This window comes from Protobothrops mucrosquamatus, unplaced genomic scaffold (genome assembly GCF_001527695.2).
Source record: "Protobothrops mucrosquamatus isolate PMUCROS unplaced genomic scaffold, P.Mucros_1.0 scaffold1653, whole genome shotgun sequence".
NCBI classification, from domain to species: Eukaryota; Metazoa; Chordata; class Lepidosauria; order Squamata; family Viperidae; genus Protobothrops; species Protobothrops mucrosquamatus.
Window position 1 is genome coordinate 59,645 of NW_015387810.1, and position 24,040 is coordinate 83,684.

At 36.6% G+C, this 24,040-nt stretch overlaps 2 protein-coding genes across 2 annotated transcripts; both read right to left on the reverse strand.

Annotated features, from left to right (window-relative positions):
* Nucleotides 1-318: 318 nt before the first annotated feature.
* S100Z (S100 calcium binding protein Z) lies at nt 319-6,582 on the reverse strand. The gene is made up of 2 exons (XM_015822709.1): nt 6,442-6,582; nt 319-919 (listed from the first exon to the last, which is right to left on the reverse strand). Exons 1-2 carry the CDS (start codon nt 6,580-6,582, stop codon nt 761-763), a joined length of 300 nt encoding a protein of 99 aa, XP_015678195.1. The 3' UTR covers nt 319-760.
* Nucleotides 6,583-17,905: 11,323 nt separating this feature from the next.
* F2RL1 (F2R like trypsin receptor 1) lies at nt 17,906-23,833 on the reverse strand. Its single transcript, XM_015822712.1, has 2 exons — nt 23,639-23,833; nt 17,906-19,726 (listed from the first exon to the last, which is right to left on the reverse strand). Exons 1-2 carry the CDS (start codon nt 23,709-23,711, stop codon nt 18,630-18,632), a joined length of 1,170 nt encoding a protein of 389 aa, XP_015678198.1. The 5' UTR covers nt 23,712-23,833; the 3' UTR covers nt 17,906-18,629.
* Between the last annotated feature and the right edge of the window lie 207 nt (nt 23,834-24,040).

Here is a 24,040-nt window from a genome sequence, read left to right on the forward strand (position 1 = left end):
AAACTATCTTGCTGAAATGGTAAAGATTTTGGGTATTTGAAGAACTAATTAAATGAATAATTTTTATTAATACGGAGGAGATGGATTGTTTAAGTTTAGAGTTTGGAGTTAGAGATATTAATATTTGTTTACTTGTATTTGAATATTAGCCTAGGTTTGGTTTGGGAAGTCCGGGGGGTGGGGGGATGGGATATAACATCGTGTAATATCTGTGATGTATTTCTTTTTTTTATGATGAAAATAATAAAATTTTATATTGAAAAGAAGCCACAAGCAAAGACTTTAAATAGTGGTAACTTAAACTATGGTAAATTGCAAAGAAGAAAGGGAAACAAGAAGACACGTCCATGGATCTTTATTTAAATTAGAGTCTAGTTTGTTGTAAATTCCCAGCTCATTTGCCACATTTTTCTGTGCTGGTTTATATAATGTCTGACCTCTTAAGGATAGAATACAAATTCCTATTCTAGATGCCTCCATTGCCAGATGTGGAGTGAAACTTCAAATATTTTCATCTTATGTATGGTAAAGGTCTGATTATAAAGTAAGATATTTATCTCAATGTAATGCCTTTAATAACATTTTATTTTTTAACTCTTCTAACTTTGGGATTTGTGGTTTGAGTGGATATTCAATTGAGAGGGTCTTTGATATACCTAAATAATTCCATAATATCCCAGACACAGTCTATTTAAGTTAATTATTAATCAACTACACAGGATAGTTATTAAACACTATTAAATGGTGTTACTTACCATTTCTAATCTCCTTTTTTCCTCATTTGCTCCTCAAAGAAATCATTGCACGCAACAGTCAAAGCAGCAACCAGAACCACAAATTCATTAAAATCCACTTCATTATCTCTGTTAATATCAAGATCATGCATGATCTTATCAACCAGCTGGGGATCCTTTTGACACTACGAAAGCAAAAAAAAAAAAAAAAGCATACAAAATTGTTTGAGGCCTGGGAGTTGCATTAGAGATTTCTTTTTAGTTCCTTGAGGCTATGTATATGCTTTTCTCTATAAGCCGTAGGGAATTTTTATACGAACAGTGACATTTACCATTGTCACAACAGCGTCTACAGCCTGTGTTTGTCTCAGTAGATGTCCCCAGTTTTAATATGCATACATTTTATTTTTAATCTTTCCAACAATTTATTATCAAGAGATGAGGAAAGCCCCCCAATCTTTTGGCCTTCTGCAAAGGGGCCAAAACTTGGCTGTGTAGTCTTGCGTGGAGGACACAGGGACGCACACACTATGGGGTGGGCTGACTGGCCCCATCAGAAACCTCCCCCCACCATACTAACAACTTCTAATTCACCATTTTTGAATTCTTCATCTTTTGAAATTTTTATAATGTATAATTTTAATTTTTTTAATCCTAAATTATTCTGATTTTAATATTTATTTTTACTGATTATATTGTACACCGCCCAGAGTCTCACTCTATTAAGGAATATAATAAACTAACTAACTAACTAACTAAATAAATAAAATGTTTCTCCTACTTCTATCATTTAGTTAAATGAATTAAAATCCTGGCCCCACCTCTAGGATGATGCAGCCCTGTACATTTTGTGTCATCAACCTTCTCACTGCAGCCGCTCTTTCTTCTCTAAAACTTTAACTGGGGTTCTGGTGTCTAAAATGTTGCCCACCCTGTGTTAAAGTCATAACATGCAGGATTGTGATTTTGTTTTTAGCACATAATGTAAAGGGGCAATTCTGATCAATGCCACTGAGCGCAGGTAGGAAGGATAAAATTCCCACTATCCCTCACCTCTTGATTCATGAAATCCCCACCAGTACACACATAGGATCCAGGTTTAAAAACAAATGTAAGTGATTAAAATAAATGATTTTCTTGATTTCCCCCACTCTTTTTAAACAACCTCTCTTCTCTGGGAGAGCATTGTGCAAAAAAAAAATGTCTAGAGAAGAAGGTTGATCTTCCCAAGCTGGTCATATTGGTCATAATTGGACACTGTATATTTAAACGTTTGAAAAGATATCAAAGAGCAGTTGCTCACTAGGGTATGACTTAACTTTATAATCTAGTTAAGATCAAAGAAAGGAAAATTGAAGCTCACAGCACAGGTGGGCTTGTCCTGAACCTAAATATAGCATACAGTTTATTACTTTTGCCTGACGTACAAAATTGTGCAGCCAATTTAAAGTCTGAGAAATCACCCACTCAGGAAATATCTTAGTAAGTTGTTACATAGGACAAAAAAAAAATCCAATCCAAGAAAAGTGATGATTGATTTTTTTTATTCTTCTTTCTGCTTTTATAGGGCTGCAAAATTTTAAGATGACATTTTTTTCTTCGAATAAATAGGTTACAGGTGCCTGTTGTAGATGACATTTGTCTCCTTCTTCATCTCTGTAGAACAATGTTAGTAAAATACTACTTAGGAACAAATAGAGCAGCAAAAACCATATCCTCCCCAGAAATGTGTTCTGTAATGCAGTGGCCCTTAACCTTTCCAGCTCAGTGGATTGGCGGTGGCAGGGGTGGAAGCGGTGGTGGTGGGGAGAGAGGACATGGTTTCACATACAGGCATGCTCCACTTTCACATGCACTCGCCCACCACTTCTGTGGCCTGGTTCTTAATGGGCTGCTGCACAGCACCGGACCGTAGACTGAGTGTTGGGGATCCCTGCTGTAGTGGGAGCTTTTCTTGGCAGTCGCTTTGTTTAGCACAGATAGCAAATTATATTTAGAGCCTATACATTTTCTAATCAATTTGTGAGTCATAGATTACCCAAGTTGTGTTTTGAAGAGCAGTTGTACCTTATGCTTCAGCTGCCCAACTTTCAAATGTTATCTCACAATATGGATTCTCCATTCAATTCCCAGACCAATCCGATCTAAAGGCCAAGGAAGCTTTCAAACAAAGAGTCATTGATGCCCAAGATGATATTGCATCATTTAAATATGTTCAATGACTCAGCATAAGTTAACCTCCCCGTTAGAAAAATATTTAACAACTTATATCATATGCCTCAACATCTCGGAAGAGCTTTTCTAGAGCTCATTTTGAAGAATTAAGCTCCATGGTAAGACATGGGAGATTTCGTGGAGTTCCATTTGAAGAACGACTGTATTTGTGGAGCACCAGCCACTGAAGTCATTGGGCATATTCTTTTTGGCTGCAAACTGTATTTGGCAGAAAGGGCTACTTATTTAGATTCTTATTTAAAAACTAAAAAATATTGGGGAACTTACTTTTTGCAGGGAATGAACCTGCATTTCATTAGTAAGACCACACTCTTTATATCAAATGCTATTTCGAAAAGGATAGAATATTTAGTTCAGATGGAGTTAACTGCAAGGGTAAGGACTTCCTATGAACATGTCCTATTGTTTTCTTTGTATATATTGGTATTTCTATATTTCTATTAATTTTATATTTTTAATGTGCTCAAATGACTAAATCGATAGTTTCTAGTGTATTCTGTGAATGAAATGGCATACTGATTTTAGCTGTTGTTCATTGGCCTATTCCTGGGTCATCTTTGATAATACTTTACATCTATGTCTTTTGAAATTCAGATGCAATTTTTTAAATGTATGGAACAGCTCTGGGCTTTTTTTAAATGTATGGAACAAGCAGTGTGATATAAGGAGTACAAAAGGAGGAATTGTTGAGGAATTATATTTTTGAAAATTCTACTTCTTCTGAAGGCATGTCTGGCTAATTATATTTTCATCTTTAAGAAGAGAAAAAGGTATGCTGGAGAGATAAAATGCACATCAATAGCTAAGGTATGACATCATGTGGAGAAGCCATCACAAACTGTTGGTAGTTTACCTTAGAAAAAAGCTTTGGAAAGATGTTAAGTTCTCAGAGACTTGGTAGTCATTATTACACCAAATACCTCTTTCATTTGAGATATGTTTGCATTCCTAGCAACCAATAAGATAAAGACCTGGGAAATAATATGATGTTTAAGATGTCCACAATTGAATTTAGATTTGGAAGAAAAGGAGGAAGGATGGGAGGAAACTTCAAAAATTGCTTTTAGGCCAGCAAGGGCAACTGGAAATACATTGGAAAACAACAGTGCCTATAGAACACGATGGAGGAGTAAAAGGAATTTAAAATGGAGAAATGTTAAATAGGAAGAAAAGTACAGCTAACAATCCCCTGCCACTTTTGCTACAGCTCATTTAATAAATAATTCTATCATCTATCTATCTATCTATCTATCTATCTATCTATCTATCTATCTATCTATCTATCTATCTATCTATCTATCTATCTATCTATCTATCTATCTATCTATCTATCTATCTATCTATCTATCTATCTATCTATCTACTGTGTTTTCCCAAAAATAAGACCCAACTGGAAAATAAGCCCTAGCATGATTTTTCAGGACTCTTGTAATATAAGCCCCACCCCAAGAATAAGCCCCAGTTAAAATTGTCAGCCAGATAGATGCATTTAGTACAGTATTTTCCCCAAAATAAGACCTAACCAGAAAATAAGCCTTAATGTGTCTTTTGGAGAAAAAATTAAATATAAGACCTGGTCTTATTTTCGGAAAACATGGATATCGATCTACACACACACACACACACACACACACACACACAGAGAGAGAGAGAGAGAGAGAGAGAGAGAGAGAGAGAGAGAGAGAGAGAGAGAGAGAGAGAGAGAGAGATTTAATTGTCAGTTTTGAATTATTATTCATGTTAAATAAATAAATTTGGCATTGGTATACAAGCCATTATCAATTTATCAGTATCAAGATATTGAAATATTGGGGCTTAAAAAAAAATGCAGCTAACTAACCTTAGTGTTCATTTCTGTTTGGAATAGTTTATCTGCAAACAATTCAGGAAAACAGATTGTTTTCATTTAAATAAATATTTATTAAACTAATGGCCTTCAGACTAAACAACAAACTTCTAAAATCTCTACATGTGGCATAGGTCTATGAGCTGTACTTTCCCACATTGATCTTGAATCACCTGAAATTGTATCTTGTGACTACTTTACAAAATCAACCCAGTTGTCTTCAATCCCATCTCTAGCAACAGTGAAGGATAAAACCACCTGCTTTGTTCCTCCTGAGGATCCACCAAGTGTAACTGGTGATAATTAAATATTACTATGCTTTTCTGTAATGTCAATTACAGAATCGGTGCCACCACATTCTTTTATATGATTGCTTAGAAGCCTCCAAATCAACAAAAATCTCATTAGAATCCACCAAAATCCAGTGAGATGTTATTGAGCTGTCATAATTTTCCAGATGTCTCAATTGAGTTCTTGCACAATTTTGACATTCTTGCAGAAGACCATTAAAATTTCATAAGATTTCAAGAGTCTTAAGAACTCATAAAGAACTTTAAGAACGGTTATATTTTTCAAGGCTTGAAATGCCTCATGTAACTATAGTTGATCTCTGGTTGTTTTTTTTTAAATTGTAACAGTTCTTTTAAGCACATGACATAAAAGACATCAACTTTTTATGTCATCAGCATAGCAGAATTATTTCATCAATTCCGCTGAGAAACCAACTGCCTTTAGTGGTGTTCATTTCAATAAGATTCCTGAACTATTCACCCCAGAATAAGAAGGTTATGAATAGGCTCTGGAGCTTGTTTTTTTTTTTGTCTCTTTTGAGATCTAAGAATGGCCAGCATATGAATTCACAAATGTGTTTGGCCAGTACTCCTGGAAATAAAAGGCTGGACTATTGTAGGTGATCTTGATAAAATCCAGTTTATTTCTATCTGAATTTTAAAAGTATGTTCACAGATCTTACTCTGATCAGCTTTGTACAGTGAAATACAGATTGATGGCTATTTGGGATTGGAGTTTTTGCATTATACATCTCCAAGTTTAAGACAATATTGCTCCTAGAATCTACTGCATTGGCATTTAGTCCTAGCAAATACTTTATTTTTCCAATCCTCTTAATGGTATTCATATTTGTTCTGAAATTATGAATTTTAATTCATTTTAAAGAAATTTCTTAAAAGTTTATTTTCTTCTATGTTGTTATCTAATTAATATTGTATTAAGCATAATCTTCTTCTATAATACTTCCAATTCAGAGTAAGTTTTAATATTAGGCTTAAGTAATGCCATTTTGTTACTGAGCTTTATCCAAACTGGTAGCACATTACACAAGCACGATCTCAACCTATGATTTCCCCATTCCCAAATCAAAAAGATGATAATTGTGCTTTCCATAATAATGAAACCAAGATGCCAGGCTATATAGTTTTAAGAGCTAATTCTCTTGGAAGTGGCATAAGATTGCATGTCTATAATGTATAAACTGTTGCAGAAAATTACTTATCTGGAAGACAAATGTTTTTCAAGCATCAACTAATAGCTATTCCTCCTCCCCAATTTTTATTTATAATATTGTAAATAATCAACAGAATATACTGAAGAAGAATTTGTTCTTACCGCAAGGAAATCAGTAAGTTCGCTGGTGAGAAGTTGTTTGAGTTCTCCTTTATTGAGTTTGTATTTGTCCCCTTCTTTTGCAGAGTAATGATGAAAGACTCTGATTAAGGTATCCATTGCACCCTCCAGTTGTGATGGCATACTGCAAAAGGATTAGATGCTAATGGCCAGCTTTCACAAATGCTCCAAAAAGGCAATTATTCCCTTTTATGCAAACAAATAAACACCCTGCTCATCAGAAATTCATTAGCATAGCATCCAACCTCTCTGCTGCTTTGATCAAGAGCACACAGTTGTTGTTTACCATGCTAAGTTAGGAGAACAGTTTCTAAAGATGAATCCTGGAAGATACGTTCATGCATTGGGTTCCTCAAATAGGGCAAAGCAGGCTACACAAACAAGAGTCCCTAAAACAAATAGGACTCCCATCTCCTCTTAAAATTGGGAGTAAATTGTCATTTTCAATGGAAGAAAACAGGGATACAAGTGTCTACAGGTTGTCAAATGACCACATTACTAAATCAATGCAATTCACTTGTTTTTGTTCTGATTAAACCATTTTTGGAGCGTCAGCCCCAAAAATGCAACGCAGGGATAAACAAAGGAAAAGTTTAAATACAACATTGAGGAGTTCTCCTTCCTACCTGTTTCAGATAAAGCGGTTCCAAACAAGTACTATCTCCAGCAGGTACTGTATAGATTCTCTTTGGTTTTATCCTGAAAGTCCCACCCAACCTCTTCTATTTCCCCAGAGCTTCTAGAAGGAAATCACCAATGACAAAAAGCCCCAACTCTCAACTTTCGCTTTATTTGTGACTGCTTGTTAACTGTCAACAGGTGTTGGTATCTTTCCCCCGGAGCCCTTCCGTAGGCTGGTTGGCTTCCCTGAGCACTACGTTAGGAGCTGAGAGCAGAAAGGCTAGCAGTTCATTAAGCTACAGAGGTCGGAAATCCAATTAAGTTGCTAGGAAGCCAGCCCCTTGGGGAAACACAGGAACTGCAATACTGAACAAGAGGATACAATGAATTCTCTTATTATTTATGGAATTTATTTCCCACCCTTTCCCTAAGAGCCTGAGGACAGCATGCGTAATCAATCCTTGTAAATTTCTTTCCACATGGTTGCATCTACTTGGGGACAACAATGGTTCCATATGGGCTTTGCAAAAGGTGTTAGGAGAGGTGAGAGACAGGGCAAGGGGAAAATAAGCATGGCCACTAAGTTAAGTAAAACATACTCTTCAATCTCTTCTCCCTAAATATGTTTAATACAAAGTAAATTTACATCTTGGATGATACATTTGGTTTATAAGAGTCCTGCAGTATATGAGACTCTAGAAAGAGTACAGAGAAGAGCAACAAAGATGATTAGGGGACTGAAGGTTAAAACATAAAGAACGGCTGCTGGAATTGGGTATGTCTAGTTTAATGAAGAGAAGGACGAGGGGGGACATGATAGCAGTGTTCCAATATCTCAGGGGCTGCCACAAAGAAGAGGGAGTCAAGCTATTTTCCAAGGCACCTGAAGGCAGGACAAGAAGCAACGGATGGAAACTAATCAAGGAGAGAAGCAACCTAGAACTAAGGAGAAACTTCCTGACAATTAGAACAATTAACTAGTGGAATAACCTGCCTCCAGAAGCAGTGAATGCTCCAACACTGGAAGTTTTTAAGAAGAGACTAGACAGCCGTTTGTCCAAAATGGTATAGGGTTTCCTGCCTGAGCAGGGGGTTGGACTAGATGACCTCCAAGGTCCCTTCCAACTTTTATTATTATTATTATTATTATTATTATTATTATTATTATTATTATTATTATTATTATTATTATTACTACTACTACTACTACTACTACTACTACTACTACTACTACTACTACTACTATTATTATATAAAAGCAAACAATCATGGTAGGCCCTTGGGTATCCAGCTAACTATCAATATGAGTTCGGATATTCTTTCTTTTTCAAATCAAATGGACTAAATCACCATGTTTTTGGTTTTATAAAATAGAATATTGTCACAAGTTTAACTTGCTAGAAGGATGGTGTCACTCTTTACCAATTAACAAAAAATAAATATCCTCAGTATATTGATTTGAAATTTAAAATTTATTGTAGATACATGAATGTTTACGGGTTAATTAAATTAATTAATTAAAATACTTAATGCTTCACAAGACTAGGTGGGCAGCCTCTGGGACCCAAAATATTATTGGAAATATGTGCCCAATCCCGTACCTGTCTAAATGCATTGAGTAAGAAAAGAATGCACTTCCTGCTGCATTTCATGTAATAAAATCTCAGATAGGACCCAAGCACAGTCACCTCTATTTGTACTTTCCACACTGTAAAAAATGACAATAGTCCTTTGATTCTAGTGAACATTAGTTGGGAAAGGCAGAACTATGGTTGAGGAATGGAACTCTGATCATAAAGTATGTGGATTTTTTTTAAAAAAAGGATTACTTTACCTGTATTTTTTATTATTAAGCACATTGCTATCACACTACATTCAAAAAGACTCTCAAGGGCTTACATAGAATAAAAAATATAATTTAAAATACTGCACCCATGATAAATCTAAACTAGCTGGCTGCGGAAATTGGGACTTGAAGTCCACACGTCTTAAAATTATCAAGTCTGAAAAACACTGATCTAAACATTACCCTCAACTTCATAAATGTCAACAATAAAACAACTTTGAGCAAGGAGCCACAATAATTTTAGTCCAGAATCCTATTGTGCATTACAACTAGATATTTTCTTTGGAGTGTGTCTCCCCCTTGTGTTTTGATACTGGGCAATTTTATCTCTAACTTTTGCAGTAGGAAAGCATTTAGAACAGGGATGTCCAACCTTGGGATCTTTAAGACTCGTGGGCTTCAACTCTCAGAATTCCCCAGCCAGCCATGTTGGCTGGGGAATTTTGGGAGTTGAAGTCCACAAGTCTTAAATTCTAGGAGTTATGGTCCCAGAATTTAACTCCACAAGTCTTAAAAGTTGCCAAGATTGGACACGCCTGCTTTAGAAGAAGTTTGTTGTTTCTTGCAGAGAACTGAAATATATCCACATACTTGCCCCAAGCCATTGGCTAAGTCTTTCAGCCAGTTATAATCACAAAAATAATCAGAAACTAGTGGCTTAAATTCATTCCCTCGTGACTCTATTTCAAATATTTGAAATATATCCGCTATGTATTCAAGATGGACAGTGATTAATATTTATATGTTATTTATATGTAAGGATGTAGGTTTATACATATGCTGTATATAGCATGTTTAAATGTGTGTTATGTAAGTGTACATTTTTGAGAGCAAGCAACAAAATTTCATTAATGTGTGCCAATGTGCCCACAGTAAAAAGTGACAATAAAGGTTATCTATCTATTTATTGCTATAATCAAGTGGAATAAAGTAAAATACCATTTTGTTTAAACAAAGAAGATGTATGATGCAGGAGCGTTCACAGGAGAATTGGAGATGGCAGTCATAACTGTATAACCATAACCACAACCCACCTAAGATGGAGTATCCATCAGTTCAAATATGGCTGATTCTGAGTCTTGTGAATGTTTATAATTTTGATTGCATGGTTTTTAAAGGGTATTTTACTGATGATCATTTTTATTGCTAATACTAATTTATAGATTGGCTTAACACATTGTCAATTGTTTTTAATTGTTCCCTATTTTAGGGTGGAAATAAATATGAGGTTGAAAAATAGCATAAAGAAATCATTAATATAAAGGAACGAAACAATCTAAGTGGTTTTGTAAATGCTACATAATAAAAACAGAAAATTAAGCCAATGAAGCTATTACTGGCATTGTAATAAAGTAGTATTGTGGAATTCCATGGTTGTGGCAATGTATAAATTGATTAAATGAATGTTTTGGGATGGAATGTTTTTAAAAGACCTGATGTTCAAAACATAATCAGAAGAGGGAGCCCATGACATATTATAAATAAATTGTAGATGGGCAAAATCAGGCTAGCCAGGTTTTGACAATGTTGAATGACTTCTTTTTCTTTTCTTTTTTAAAGAACCACATGAGCAACCTTGGGAAAAATAATGTTATTGATGCTATTAGTAAAGCACTGAGAATCAGTAATCAAGTATAAAAGTGCAACAAATTCAACCTGTGAATCCTAATTTAACTTTTCCCGGCCTTTGTAATAATAGGCACTAGGTTAAGTTAATATTTGCTTTGTTACTTCTTTCATATTTAGCTAAACATTCCTACCATCATCAGGAATATTTCTGGGTAATTTTATAATCCACCATAAACCGGATTCCAGCCTATTAAAAGAACAATAAAGAGTTTATAAATCAGTGGCAGTTATGTTAAAGACATAAAGACCTAATATTAAGAAACCATAACAGTCTTGCTCTGCAACATTCTTACCTCTCATCTAAGTAAGGCTATAGCATCTTCCTTATTTATTTCAGAAGTCTCTCTTTTCTCCCTCTAAGTAGGCATAACATTGCAGTTGGATATTAGTGTTACATAACATTGCTAGGACACAAAACAGGATTAACTTGGCTTATAAGCATGAAATTATACACTTGGAATGATTTAACCTATACTAAAGTACAGTCCTCACAGAAAGTTTTCGAGTTTGGTTAAGTAAAAAAAAAAGGGGGTGGTGGTGGTCAAATATGTTTAGTGCTTAAAGCAAAAAAACCCTTTAGATATTCTCAGGGCTGGTTTGGAAAGTCAACAACAAACTATTTTTGCAGGTGTCAATTCAACTATAGGGACATATTCATATAGTTAGTATTAGTCACGCTCAACTTAGCAAAGTCCTTATTTTCAAGCTCAAGGTCAGTTTTTTTGGAATAATCCACTGCAGGTGCCAGGTTATTTGCATGTATACTACACCACATCATATACTTAGGCTAGTAAGGTTTGCAAATATAAATATAATATCAAAATAGCTATAATTAATTCTTCAGCTACAGGGATGCATATGCAGAGCTTTTGGAAAAAAGCAAATGCTCAAATATACTTGTATTTCTTCTTGCTAATCATTATATTTAAGTACTAATCATAACTGGTTAATTTTACAGTAATTAATATTTAACTAAGAAAACTAATTCAATAGTGTAGGAATGTAATCAGCCACCTACTCTTAATGGATGCTTTTCATAAGAGGTCGGTTCCAGAGAGTAGTGAAAAAATGTTTGTTAAGGTTACTACACCGTCCTTACAATTTTACCATTTCTCAATTTCCCCCCATCTTTATTATTTTTATGTATAATTCAAGGTGGCATACATGCCTAATACGTCTTCTTTGTCCTATTTGCTCCTCAACAACTCTGTGAGGTGAGTTGGGCTGAGAGGGAGTGACTGGCCCAAAGTCACCCAGCTAGCTTTGCACAAAGTTTCCAAGAAAACCACAAACATCTCAGATGACATATCTTAGATGTTTGAAGGTAGCATTATAATGCCATGCTTGATGGTCCTGAAAATCCAGTTCAGAAATCGGTCCCACTGATTTCAATGCTTAAATTTCCCATAGGAATACAGAGCATTTCAGGTTTAAGCCAAAAACCTATGTTAAAATTTAATACCAACTATGAACTTCCTCACTGTAAACTACTCATTTCTTTAAATACAATTTATCCTTTCTAAATCTATTTAACAAAAGTAATATGAGGGAATGGGATTCAATATTATCCATTTTGTGTGAGATGATAATTTAAAATACGTTTCTTGCGGTTCATAGAACTACATGGAATGCTGTGTCCAATTGTAATAAAAAATCAAGTTAGCTGCTTGCTTCTTCTATTATGATAGAAGCTTCAACCAAGCTACCTTTTTATCATTGGCAGAGAATAATTATTGCTCAGTGGAAAAAATATGCTTTGTATGTGCAAATTTAATGTGATGATTTAGAGAATAAACTGCTTGAGAAAAGGGCAGCAAGTGAGAATATACTGTACAAGCTGAAACTAGTTAGACAAATATTTTAATCTAACAGAATGGAATTTGTCATCTAAGATTGTCTCTCTAAGATGAAAGATGGATCGTATATGTGTGCCAGATAGCAATATTTATCATTTAGGTTTGTTCATATTTGTGTATAGTCTACAAAAGCACACTCTAATGTTGCTAATCAGACACAGCTCACAGCCAGAATACAGAAACAATTTCATACATAATCTGTTCTATAAACATTAGATAAACTAGTTTATCATCATCTGCCAAACATCATGGGTGGTGATATGATGTTGCAGTACAGTTAAGTACAAAAAAGGCTATTTTTTTGTAGCTGTAGCAGGAGGCCAGAAACATCATTACTGCCAATAGTTTTTTCAAAAAGTTACAGAAGAATTCGATTCCAGTTAACATCAGCTTTGGCCTCCAAAATCCTACTTCCATTTTCAAAGCAAATATAAATGTAGGGATCCATTTGGAAGAGAAGGAATTCATACCAGACGAATTCTGTAGAATTTTTCAGAATGCAGTAAATAATCAGAGAAAGAAACTATTTTATGATGTCTGAAGCATAGAACATTATGAATTTAATCTAAGGTATGGCAATCTGTATTATGAAAAAATGGAAAAGTCATGGATTTAATAGTCTATCTATGAAATGACTATGAAAGTCATTTAGGTTTAGGACAAAATGTTAAAAAGAAAATTATCAAATATTTCCTTTTCTTCAGCAAAGCCTTGGCTAGCTCTTTTCTTAAGATACCTACCTCTTTGGTCTTTTTTTAAAAAAACATGGGAAGATACAGTATTAGACAGGAAGGTATAGCAAAGCAAAGGTGAGCAGGGAGCATGTGGAATAAACAAAAAAAATGCATGGAAAAGGTAAAATATGTACAGTTGTCTTGATCAGTTTTCTCCAACTTGTTGGGGAGTTATGGATTAGTAGTTCAACACATCTCAGAGTTCCAAGATGCGAAGACCGTGTCACTGTCTAAAATTAATCACCATGTTTGTTAATGTAAAATATTGTTTTGTTTTCCTTATGTCTGCTTTCTGCATTGTGAATGACCTATTTGTTCTGATTAGCACTGAAAATCAAATTGGACAATTGCGTTATTTTTTTTTTCTGATTGCCCTTTTTGCAGAATGTGATGGAAACACAGCCTAAAAGCCTAATTAAGTTTGCACACCAAATCATCCATTCCATTTTAAGACGCTACTGAACAGCAAACTATGTCATAATTCCTAGCAATATTCATTTGTTGCATCTACTTTATTATGCAATATGCATCTTTTTTATTATACGAGTGCACTCAACTACATTCCCTTTTACTCTTAAAAGCATTTTTAATCACTATGTTTCCAGCCTGATAAAAAAAAAATTCTTATGAATTTGATTACTTGCTAAGATCTTTGTTATTACTTCTCAAAGGATATGTACTTACTGTGAGTTTTGGTTCATCCCACAGTTAGCTTTTCTATGTCTATGACAGCTGCTTGAGGAGTGAGAAGGGGTTACAATATACAACAACCTCCTTGTAAGTATCACTTCTCAAAGACACTGAAATTTGGTGGGTAGAACAAACAGCCAAAAACTGACTCAGTGCCAAAGAGGTGAAGTGCTTTTAACAGAAACGTGTTTAAAACATAGCAACACACTGGTATTAGATACTCAAACCTCTTATTGTTGCTTATGAATGTATCTGGTGAGATTACCTTGTTCCATTCCAGCAATTTTTCTTTGTTTCTGAATATTCTTGGAGGAAATCCAACCTTTCTTCTGAGCTTGCAGTGCAGTTGAAGGCCTTTAGTGAAAAGTTGCTTTGTAGCACTGACTTTTATTCCGCTTAAGTAAAGAACTATTTTTTTGGGTTATAGTTCCTAAAAAGGCTGCAGAATGGCTCAGCGATTAAAGACGCTGAGATTGTCAGCTGGAAAGCTGACAGCCCTGGTTGAACATGACGGGATGAGCTTCTGTTATTTGCCTCAGGTCCTGCCCACCTAGCAGTTCAATAGCATGTGAATGCAAGTAGATAAATAGGTACCACTTTGGTGGGAAGGTAACAGCATTCCGTGTGCCTCAGCTGGCTACATGATCATGATCATGCTGGCTACATGATCATAGAAATGTCTTTGGACAGTGCTGGCTTCCTCGGCTAAGAAACAGAGATGAGCATTGCCCCCTAGAGTAGGACACAATTGGAATGGAGAAAACTTTACCTTTATATTATTCTTAAAAACATCTTAGAATTGGACTTATCAGGTGCAAATCCAGTGGATCGCTCCTCCCAAGTTCCATGGCACATAGGTTTTTTAAAATTTTTTAGTCAATAGAGACCAGAGTCTTATGGAAGGATTTCTCTGCATATACTATGGGAATGTCCCCTTCAATAGGAAAGTGCACGCTGCAAATCAATGGTATCGTAGCATATTGCAAACAGTAAAAAAAACTCCAGTTGCTCTGCATTAAGTTCCCACCCCTCCGAACTTTCTGTACCTCTGCAGTGAAGAGAACAGAAAGCAAAGAGCATGGTAGTCTCTTCATTAAAAAAAAAAAGACCAGAAGAAATGTGGTCTTTTTTTTTAATGAAGAGACTACCATGCTCTTTGCTTTCTGATTCATGATTCACAGTCACTCACATTGGGACTTGCAATGGCGTGAACAAAGCAAAGAAAAACTAGGGCAGTTCACAGTGAGTTGGGAACAGCTGTCCTTCCTACATTCTCCGTGTGTCTCCTGGCAAAATGCAGTTGTTGGGATGACTTCACTTGCAGCATACCTGTCTCCTTTCAACTTATCAAGAGGTGAGAAAGCAAAGGTGAAAACAAAGGAAAGGAAGAAGGAATTTGAGACTGAGGGAGGACAGGAGACTAAGTACCCAGGAATGAGTATACATAGATATGCATGGTGATATTACCATTGGGAATCTTGACTAGGGTTCTTTAAGAGATACCAGATAAACTGCTCAGTCTCTCAACTTAAAGTACAGTTTGCAGTGATTTTGATTTTACAATGAAACAACTGAGCTCATACAACCTGCAGAAGCTCAGATCTTCTAAAACTTTGCTGAGTTGTGAAATTTGGACCATTTTCATAATAATATTTTAAGGACTGGCAGGCTCTGTCTAGTAGTATTAATATAGGAGCTCATTTATAAACCATGATTTCTGATTTAGCATACTCTGCAAACCCAGCAAAGGTAGCTTATGTAGTAAATCCATGTTTTAGCGTGGTGACTGAACAATGTCACCAAGTCTTTCTTTGTCCTCATATTCTTAATATGTTCAAACCTGAATTTTCAAACTAATCTTATCCATCTCTCTTTGGACTTTAAGATTCATATTCGCAAATTATTTGACCTTTGAGAAGTTAATAGCAGTTGAAATCTAAGACATCTGGTGATTACCAACATTAGCAGTTGTTTTGCACACATTTCTATATGTAAAATATTTCTATATTCCTAAAACAGATTATATCCAGGAATTAAAGTGGGAGGCACTCTTTTTTTCTGACAATTTAGGTGCTTTGCTTTTAGAAAGCACCTAAAAAATATTCACAAAACCCACTCCTTCCTGTATTTCTGAGCATGACTCATATTTCTGAGCATGACTCATTTGAAAGGCTGTTTCCTGGAGTAGTGAATCACAGAAAAATGCAGCCAACAGGCTCTTGTGAAATAGTCTAGTACTATCTTGACAAGGTAGAGGAGGCCCTGTCATAGAAAAGTTACTCAGCAGACGCTTAAAGAGAGAAAAGTCACAGCCAACAAAGCAAAAAAATGATTACTTTTAGAAAGGAAGTTGTTTAGTTATTGAAACATTAGGTTTTAAGGCACACTGTTTGGAGATCACATTTTAAGAAACCTTCTGAGACAAAATTTAGTGATTGTAGTGATCATAGCAGCACAGCTACACTGAATTCATAATAACATTCAAGATTTTTGTTTTGCAAGTAGGAAGAGAAATATCTGAAGACCAATAACTCATCTTTTTAAAAAAACAAGGTACTTTGTGCTAGTTCACCAAAGATAGGATAAACCATCCCCAAGGCTCTGTGACCTCTCATTGCTTATGTGATGTTGCCTGTGGATGTGAGTTAATATAGTTAAGAATTTTTAGGATGTATAGTTTTATTATCCTTGGTATTGTTTTAACTACTGAGAGCCACTTTGGTTTAATGGTTAAGGTATTAGTCTAGAAACCAGGAGAAGAAGTTCTAGTGCTGCTGGTGGGTGACTTTGGGCTAGTCACTCTTTCTCAGTCCATGATGTTAGGCCCAATTCCTGATTCAATGGATCAACAATTGGTTTAGTTAAAAAAAAAAAGTAAATCCTGCGGGAAAAGCACTATGAAGGAAAATAAATGTTCTAACTACTGACTCTTCCATAGGGTGTGCATGACATGCCAAATTTGAAATCCCCAAGACATTTTGTTTTGAGCTCAGAATAGTTGAAACACTCAAAATGTTTTGCAGTTCTATATCTCCATTTTTTAACAAGCTTATAATTCTAATTATATTGTTGACAGCTCTCTTCTCTAGAGGAAAAAGGTGGGATATACAATTTAGTAAAAAGAAAGAAAGTTCTTAAGTGCTAATATTAGTTTAGAAAAAGGATTTTCCTTGACTCATAAGAAATTTGAGCTGGTGCTGCCACTAAGATTTTTTCAAAGTTTTACCAACATTGGGTTGCCTATACTAGTTTACTAATGCTATTTTCAAACATATTTGTGAGACCAAATAAAATAGAGATGTGGATTTGATCTCCAAAATATCTCCTTAATCCAGAAGAGAATTACTGAAAAAAGTCATTGTTCACAATACATACAAGCAAAGCTCATAAGCCTTGCATCCTGCCATGCCCAATTCAGGAGCAGTCTACATTGTCAGAGATGAAAAAAAAACGCTTATTTTTGGATTAGCAACAGAGATAAAGATTTCAGGCAAGTTGCAATCTAAGTTAAAACACTGGTATGAGCAACTAAGATTACCTTGATTACAAAAGGTGCTATAGACAGACAAGTGGGAGGAGGAGGATAGGCAACCATTGAGGTATTAATGAAAATATTTAAAATGTTGCAAATGTGTTAGTGATGCTCCTATAAAATATTTCCTCTAGGAGGGCATGCTTATTAACAAAATAGTAAGTTCACAGAAATCAATTTGGGGAAGCTGTTTCTCTCAGTCCCAGACAGTTGCGTTTTCTCACTAATTTGCCATTGTGGGTTTGTGTGCGTGTTTTGACAAGCTACTGTACATTTCCCAAAAGCAGTAGGCTGAAGCCATTCAACCACTGTTTCTTCAGAAAGCCTATGGGACTATTATAGGAAAAAATATAAGATGGTGTTAAATCCTGGTGCTTTAGAGTGGGGCAGCTTCTCATTTTTTTTCAACAGGGATGAAATTTAATAAAATTAGATGGGCAGGAAGCCTGGCTAGACACACTTGTGGCCCTGGGCATCCTACAGTGGAGAAAATGAAATCAACCAGTTTTTCTATTGATCCATTTCACTGCTTTGGAGATGTGCTTCTTAAATCTTTATTTCATTTGGAGCCAGTGAGAAGAAAATGGAACTTTCACATGAAGAAAATTTGGTAAAGTGAAAGCAAATTTCATACATTTCCTATCAATCTAAATAAACTCAAATAAGTATATAAAAGTGTTTCTTTAATTAAAAACATTTAAAATATTGCAATAAACCTACAATTACATGCTACATTACTGGAAACTTTGCATATTCACAGCATAGTTAAAATAAAGGTATATTAGTGCAAAGAACAGTCACTGTTATATTAATAATACAGTATTCCAGGGATTTCACAGTTCCTGGATTAGGAAAAGACAGGTTTGGCAAACACATACAATTACTCATATATGTTCTTCTACAGTTCCTTCTGTTATAAAACAGAAGATGTCTAAAATCTCAAACTAGTTAATATTAGTTATGACTACCACTTGCGCCTGGATGCAAGATGCCTGTTTGATTAACACGAATATAGAAAACTTCTTTGCACACCTGCTAATCACTTATAAAAACAATTCTGTCTTGTATTGGTCTAAACCCAAACTCACATATATTGTCCATACCAGGCTGCCGCTTTGATTTTTCCCTTTGTAAAGAACACGCTTGTCCATATGATTTTGTATGGAAAGTAGGTCTACCAGCTGTAAACATTTGTTTATTAAATGTTACTGGAGTTCAGTTTCATGTTCTGTCCATGGAAATCCTGTGTCATACGCACAAATTTAATAAGTTGACTTAGTTGTGTTTGAACTAGAGGAATAAGAGGGGGATTTTCTTGGGTATCTGTTTGAAGAGAGGGAGACTTGCATCCTCTTGGTGGTGCGCACACTTCGACAGAGGAGGGCATTTTTTAAATGATCCCTAAAGTCTTTTGAAATGAAGTAGTAGATAAATGGATCGATGCAGCTGTTTAGAGCAGAAAGGCAAAGGGCTGTAATATATGATGCATACACATTACTGAAACCATTGGTTTTGATCTGGGCATAATGGACCACCAGTAGAATATTGCTAGGCACGAAACAGATCAAGTACATAGAAAGCACTGTAATGATAAGCTTGATGGCTCTTTTCCTTTTCTTCCCAATCGTTACATCTCTAATGGAAGCATTAAGAGTCTTTATCATGAGAATGTAAGCCCCAGTTGTGAGAATAGCTGGGAATAAAAAGACCCCAATAGCCAGGGAAAGGAAGTAGTTAAACATGTCACTGGCCAACACAGACTGAGGCAAGACATCATGACATGTGGTGATGTTAAGGTTAGAAATATAAACAGTTTGTTTAATAAGATATAGTGGCACTGTGCCAAGCAGTAGCACTATCCATACTGCAGCTGAAACTTTCATAGCAATTTCTGAATTCTTTCTTGAGTGCAGTATGGGGTTTGCAATTACCCAATACCTTTGCACGCTGAGGCATGTCATAAAAAGAATGGAGCAGTACATGTTTCCATAAAAGAACCCAACAAGTATTTTGCACAGGACTTCCCCATAGATCCAGTTGTTGCCATTAATATGGTACGCAATTTTCAGAGGGAACCAGATTACGAAAAGGAGATCTGCCAGAGCCAAATTAGCCATATAGATCACCGCAGGATGCTTCTTCTTTGTTCTGAAGAAGAAAACCCACAGAGCCAAGACATTGCTGGGCAAGCCAATGATGAAGACTATAATGTAGATCACAGGAAGGAAAATTGTAGTCAGTTTCCCTGTAAGGATTTTGGTTGCAAAGTCATCTATGTTGTATGCATCTTTATTTGTTGAATTGCTTTTATGACCAATAAAACTTCTTCCTCCTTTTGAAATGCCAGTTTGGTTTGTCACTAAAAAAGAAACAAAGCAAATATGTTAAGTTACCTGGCCATTAACAGTCTCCCACACAGCCTATATAATGAAGTAACAAGTTACAAATACATAATTGGTATCATAATTCATTTGCTTTGGATAAAAATAGTGTTGAACTGAGGAAAGTACACAGGCTAACTTGATTCCAGTAGGAAGACTAATAAGAAAAACTCTGCAGGTAGTGCTCAACTTACAACTGTTTAAACAGCAGTTTGGAATTATGGCAGCATCAGAAACATTGTACTTATGACTGGCTACCAAGCACCCTACAGTCATATAAGTGTCATTGGATTCTTTTCTGCCAGTTTCCTCAGGAAATCAATGGGGAAGACGGGAGGGAAGGTTGCAATCTGCTGCTGGCTACTGAAAAGATTCCCTTTCGTCTTTGTGGGCTGGCTGAAAGAATTGTCCACTGAGGGGAGCTGAACTTCTTCAGTGGGGTTCAAAATGGAGCAGAAATTCTGAAGCTGTTCCTGCACCCCACCAAAGGAGTTCCCTTCCATGCACAGAAGGGAACAGAAAGCCTTCAGCAGGCAGCTCTTTCAGCCAGCTCCCACAGATGAGAGGGACCCAAAATCCAACAGAGAGGTAAACGCTTGGCACAGACCCTCTTCACTCAGGGTCTGAAAATCCTGCTCGGATTTTGGGAAGGAGGATTTTCAATTCCCTGTTCTTACCCAACCTCTGAGACCTCATCTTCCCTGGGACTCCATCTGCTTAATGACCCTTGAGATTGCTTAACAATTACAACCCTGAATGCCAGGATTGCAGTCACTGAGTGAAACAGTCATGCAGCTTGTTTAACAAGCATTTTGCTCAGCAACCAATAAATATTCCAGTCCTAATTGTGATCATAAATTGAGGATTACTGGTATAGCAAAATATTCTTGTCACGTTTTAAAATGATTTTCTTATAGCTGGAAAAGGGGAGACACAGTCTTCTTCAGGTGCAGGGATGTAGCTAATCAATGTCATAAAAGTCACAACATTGGCCAGATTTTGAGGGGCAAAATAGGTGCTGTAAAACTCTAAAAAAGGAAAAAGATCAGTTCAGAATAGGGAGGATTAGAAAGTTTATGAAATAAGGGCCTTAACATAACTACTTTCCCCTTTACTCTTACTTCCAAACATTGCCTGCTCCAGGAACACATGTAACCTGCTGCAGATTACATTTCAATATCCTGGATGGAGCCAAAAAAGGAGGGACAAAAAGGAATGATCAGCTCTGCAACTGTTCTCACTTTTTAACAATGTTATAGATAAATCATATCTAGTCTGGCCCGAATAGCAAATTTGAAAAAGCAATTTCCTTTTTTAAGAAACAAATTTGTTGCCATTGTAGAGGATTTAATGCAAGCAAGGGAGTTTTCAATTGGCTTTAATCAAAACATCTGGGGGGGGGGGCAAGAAGATAGGGTAGATTGCATATCAATCAGAAAAGTTCTTGTCTAGGATTGTCCCCAACATGGTTGCTTTATATAAAAGGGAAAAGATGCAATTCCTGCAGTCTAAATTGCAGGATCTCACCTCAGACAGATCACAGTTTAAGCCTGAATACACATTATTAGAACAAATGCATAAACCAAATTCCCACTTTGCCCAGCTAATGTGAGCTGGCCAGCTAAGCCAAAAAACATACAGCCTTCCCCCATCTTTTTAAAAATATATGCAGCCCGTCTTTTTAATATTTTTCAAATAAGTTCCTCAATGAACTCATGTGGATATATATCTCACCCTTTAAAAGCTCATTTTTGCTCAATAAATAACATATGCATATTTAATAATTTACAACCCGTTAGGTTTATTTTTATGTTAAGGGTCTAGAAAGTAAATAGGAAAGAACATTTTTCTTTTCTTAGAAATGTCCCATTCCACTACTCTGTCAACTGGTTTATTTATTTAGCATATGGCATATCCTATGTGGATTAGCAATATATATTAACATTTCACCTAGATTAATAAAACACAATAAATCTATTAATTGGTATTGTAGCATAAATATGGCATTGAGAATCGTGTATTGATTCATAACATGTAACTTCGCCTATTCTTGTGCAAGGGATTTGAGAAATAGGCACAATATTCTTGCCTGCCAGTTCCCCCACATTCAATATCACCAGCTCATTTTACTCTAGCATACTCAGGACTAACTTATTTGACTGTGCAATTTATATTATATTCATGTTGTTGTGTGGGAGGCCATTAGTATTAACTGGATCAAAAGTTCACCCATTAATTTATGCAAACTCAGTCCAGTTCAGCGTTCACTGGAAAAGGTCATATTTTTTTTTGTAGAGTACCCACTTGAAAGTATCTTGGATGGAAAAACAGGAACTATTTCCCTTATGTAGAAAGTATGTACTTTGTCGTAAGCAGAGAGGAAATCCTTATTAGGCAAAGATGCATCTTCTTCATCTAAGAAGGGCATTTTAGGTTCTTCTCATGTTGAGCAATTTAGGATCACCACATACATTCCATGTTATTTTGCTCTGTAGAATAATACCTCAGAATCCCTAGCTCTTCATCCTTTCTCACCATTTCATATTAATGCAAGTTAACGAGCGTAATACTGAGTATTAAACTGCAAATACTGCCTTCATTGATAAAGTTATTACATATGAATTGCACTGATCCTCCAGGAACTCCCCCAAATCATGGAGACTTAGAAATATCAGTTTAACCACAGATATATTCTTCTTTCTTCTTCCAACTCCAAAAGAATGCACCACTGCCCAACTAATCAAATTACAAAATTATATCATAAGCCAAGATAGCTTTATAAGAATGACTTCTTATGCTATTCTGAACACGTTACATATTCACATGTTACATATTCACATGTTACAACAACCAATTACTGGAAAACAGATAGTTCTGTCCTGAGCTACCATAGTTAAGTATATAGGCAACAAGAAAACAACAATGTTCAACCTAAGCTTGTAAGAAAAAAAAATTAGTGGCTTTTTTGAAATAATAAACTCTTTAGATCTTTTCACTAACAATCAAAGTACAAGAGGTATTAGTTTGCTACAAGTCAGTTTTTCAAGCACTGAGCTGAGACTTCTCAAGTGAAGCAATCAAGGCAGAAAGAGTTTCCTGAACTTCTGCTCTTAGCCTTTGTAACTAGAGATTAAAAAAACAAACTTTTGCTTCTGCTCTAAAGAACCTGTTTCTATTAGGAACTAGGTTGCGTCATCCATCAGGTTAAGCTTCAATTTATCAAGCACAAAAACAAAAAAGCTTCAGTGAATTATAACATCACTACAGCAAGGTAAGCTCCAATGAAGTTACTCCTGTTTTGATTACAAAATAACCTTTCCTACTGCCTAGAATGTCAAGCTAAATTCCCAATGGGGTGCCCAGAGCACAGCCGTACACCTAAAGAATTTCCCTTTGTGCCCTTCAGGTTTCCTATCCTATCTGGCATTTTCCTTTTTGAAAAAGGAAATGGGGAACGAAGCTGGGACCACCACCAGATCCAGCATCTTATTCCCAAGAAAGGTCCCTAACCTTTCTCACAAAAGAAAAAGAAGGGTGATCTTCGCTAAGCTGTCCTCCTGCGGATCCCAAAAGCATCAGGATCAGCAAAAAAGTAAGAAAAAGTTCGCCGTGGGTTAGGCATCGGGAGTAGGAGCAGAAGGGAAAGAGCAGGTAGCCATTCTGATAAAACAGGTTTTTGGCCCTGGTCCTATCCCCACGGCAGCCATTTTGCTGAGAGACCAAACACCCCCCCACCCACCCAGCAGCCCCTTGGGGGGGGGGACACACGCCCAGCATGTTCCCAGAACAGCCGACCTCCCCAGCGGTCCCGAAATGCGGGAGCCCCCGCTTCGATGGAAAAGAAGACGGGAGAGGGCGAAAACTTCCCGAGCGCAGCTCACACTTCGCACCTGTAGCAGAGGCGACGGCCAGAGTTCCTCCCAAGACCAGGACCCCCAGCCAAGGCTGGCAGAGGCGCCCCATATCCGCAAGCAGGGCTTCTCTGGATCGCCGCGGCAGCGACACAAGAACTTTCCACCTCCTCCCTTGTCGGCGCCCGGGAGTTTCACCGGAGTTTCACTGCAGCCTGGAAAAGGAGAGGGCGGCGGAGGCGGAGCCTCGCCCCTTCTCGCCAGCCAGGTGCCCTTTGAGCCTGCGAGGGGCGGGGAAGGCACGAGTTTCGCCCGGCGGCGGGCTGGCAAGCGTCTCCTTCTCCTGGAGCGCCGAGAGCGCCGCGCAGGAGAGCCCGGGGGGGAGCCGCGAACACCGAGAGTCGCGGGCGCCAGTTGGCAAGTTAGACCTGTGTCTCTACC

Excerpts from the sequence above, each read along its gene's own strand:
- F2RL1 (XM_015822712.1), bottom strand. The coding sequence starts at position 23,711 with ATGGGGCGCCTCTGCCAGCCTTGGCTGGGGGTCCTGGTCTTGGGAGGA. Across the intron at positions 19,727-23,638 it reads GGCCGTCGCCTCTGCTACAG|TGACAAACCAAACTGGCATT; the intron begins GTGCGAAGTGTG and ends TTTCTTTTTTAG.
- S100Z (XM_015822709.1), bottom strand. The coding sequence starts at position 6,582 with ATGCCATCACAACTGGAGGGTGCAATGGATACCTTAATCAGAGTCTTT. Across the intron at positions 920-6,441 it reads AACTTACTGATTTCCTTGCG|TGTCAAAAGGATCCCCAGCT; the intron begins GTAAGAACAAAT and ends TTGCTTTCGTAG.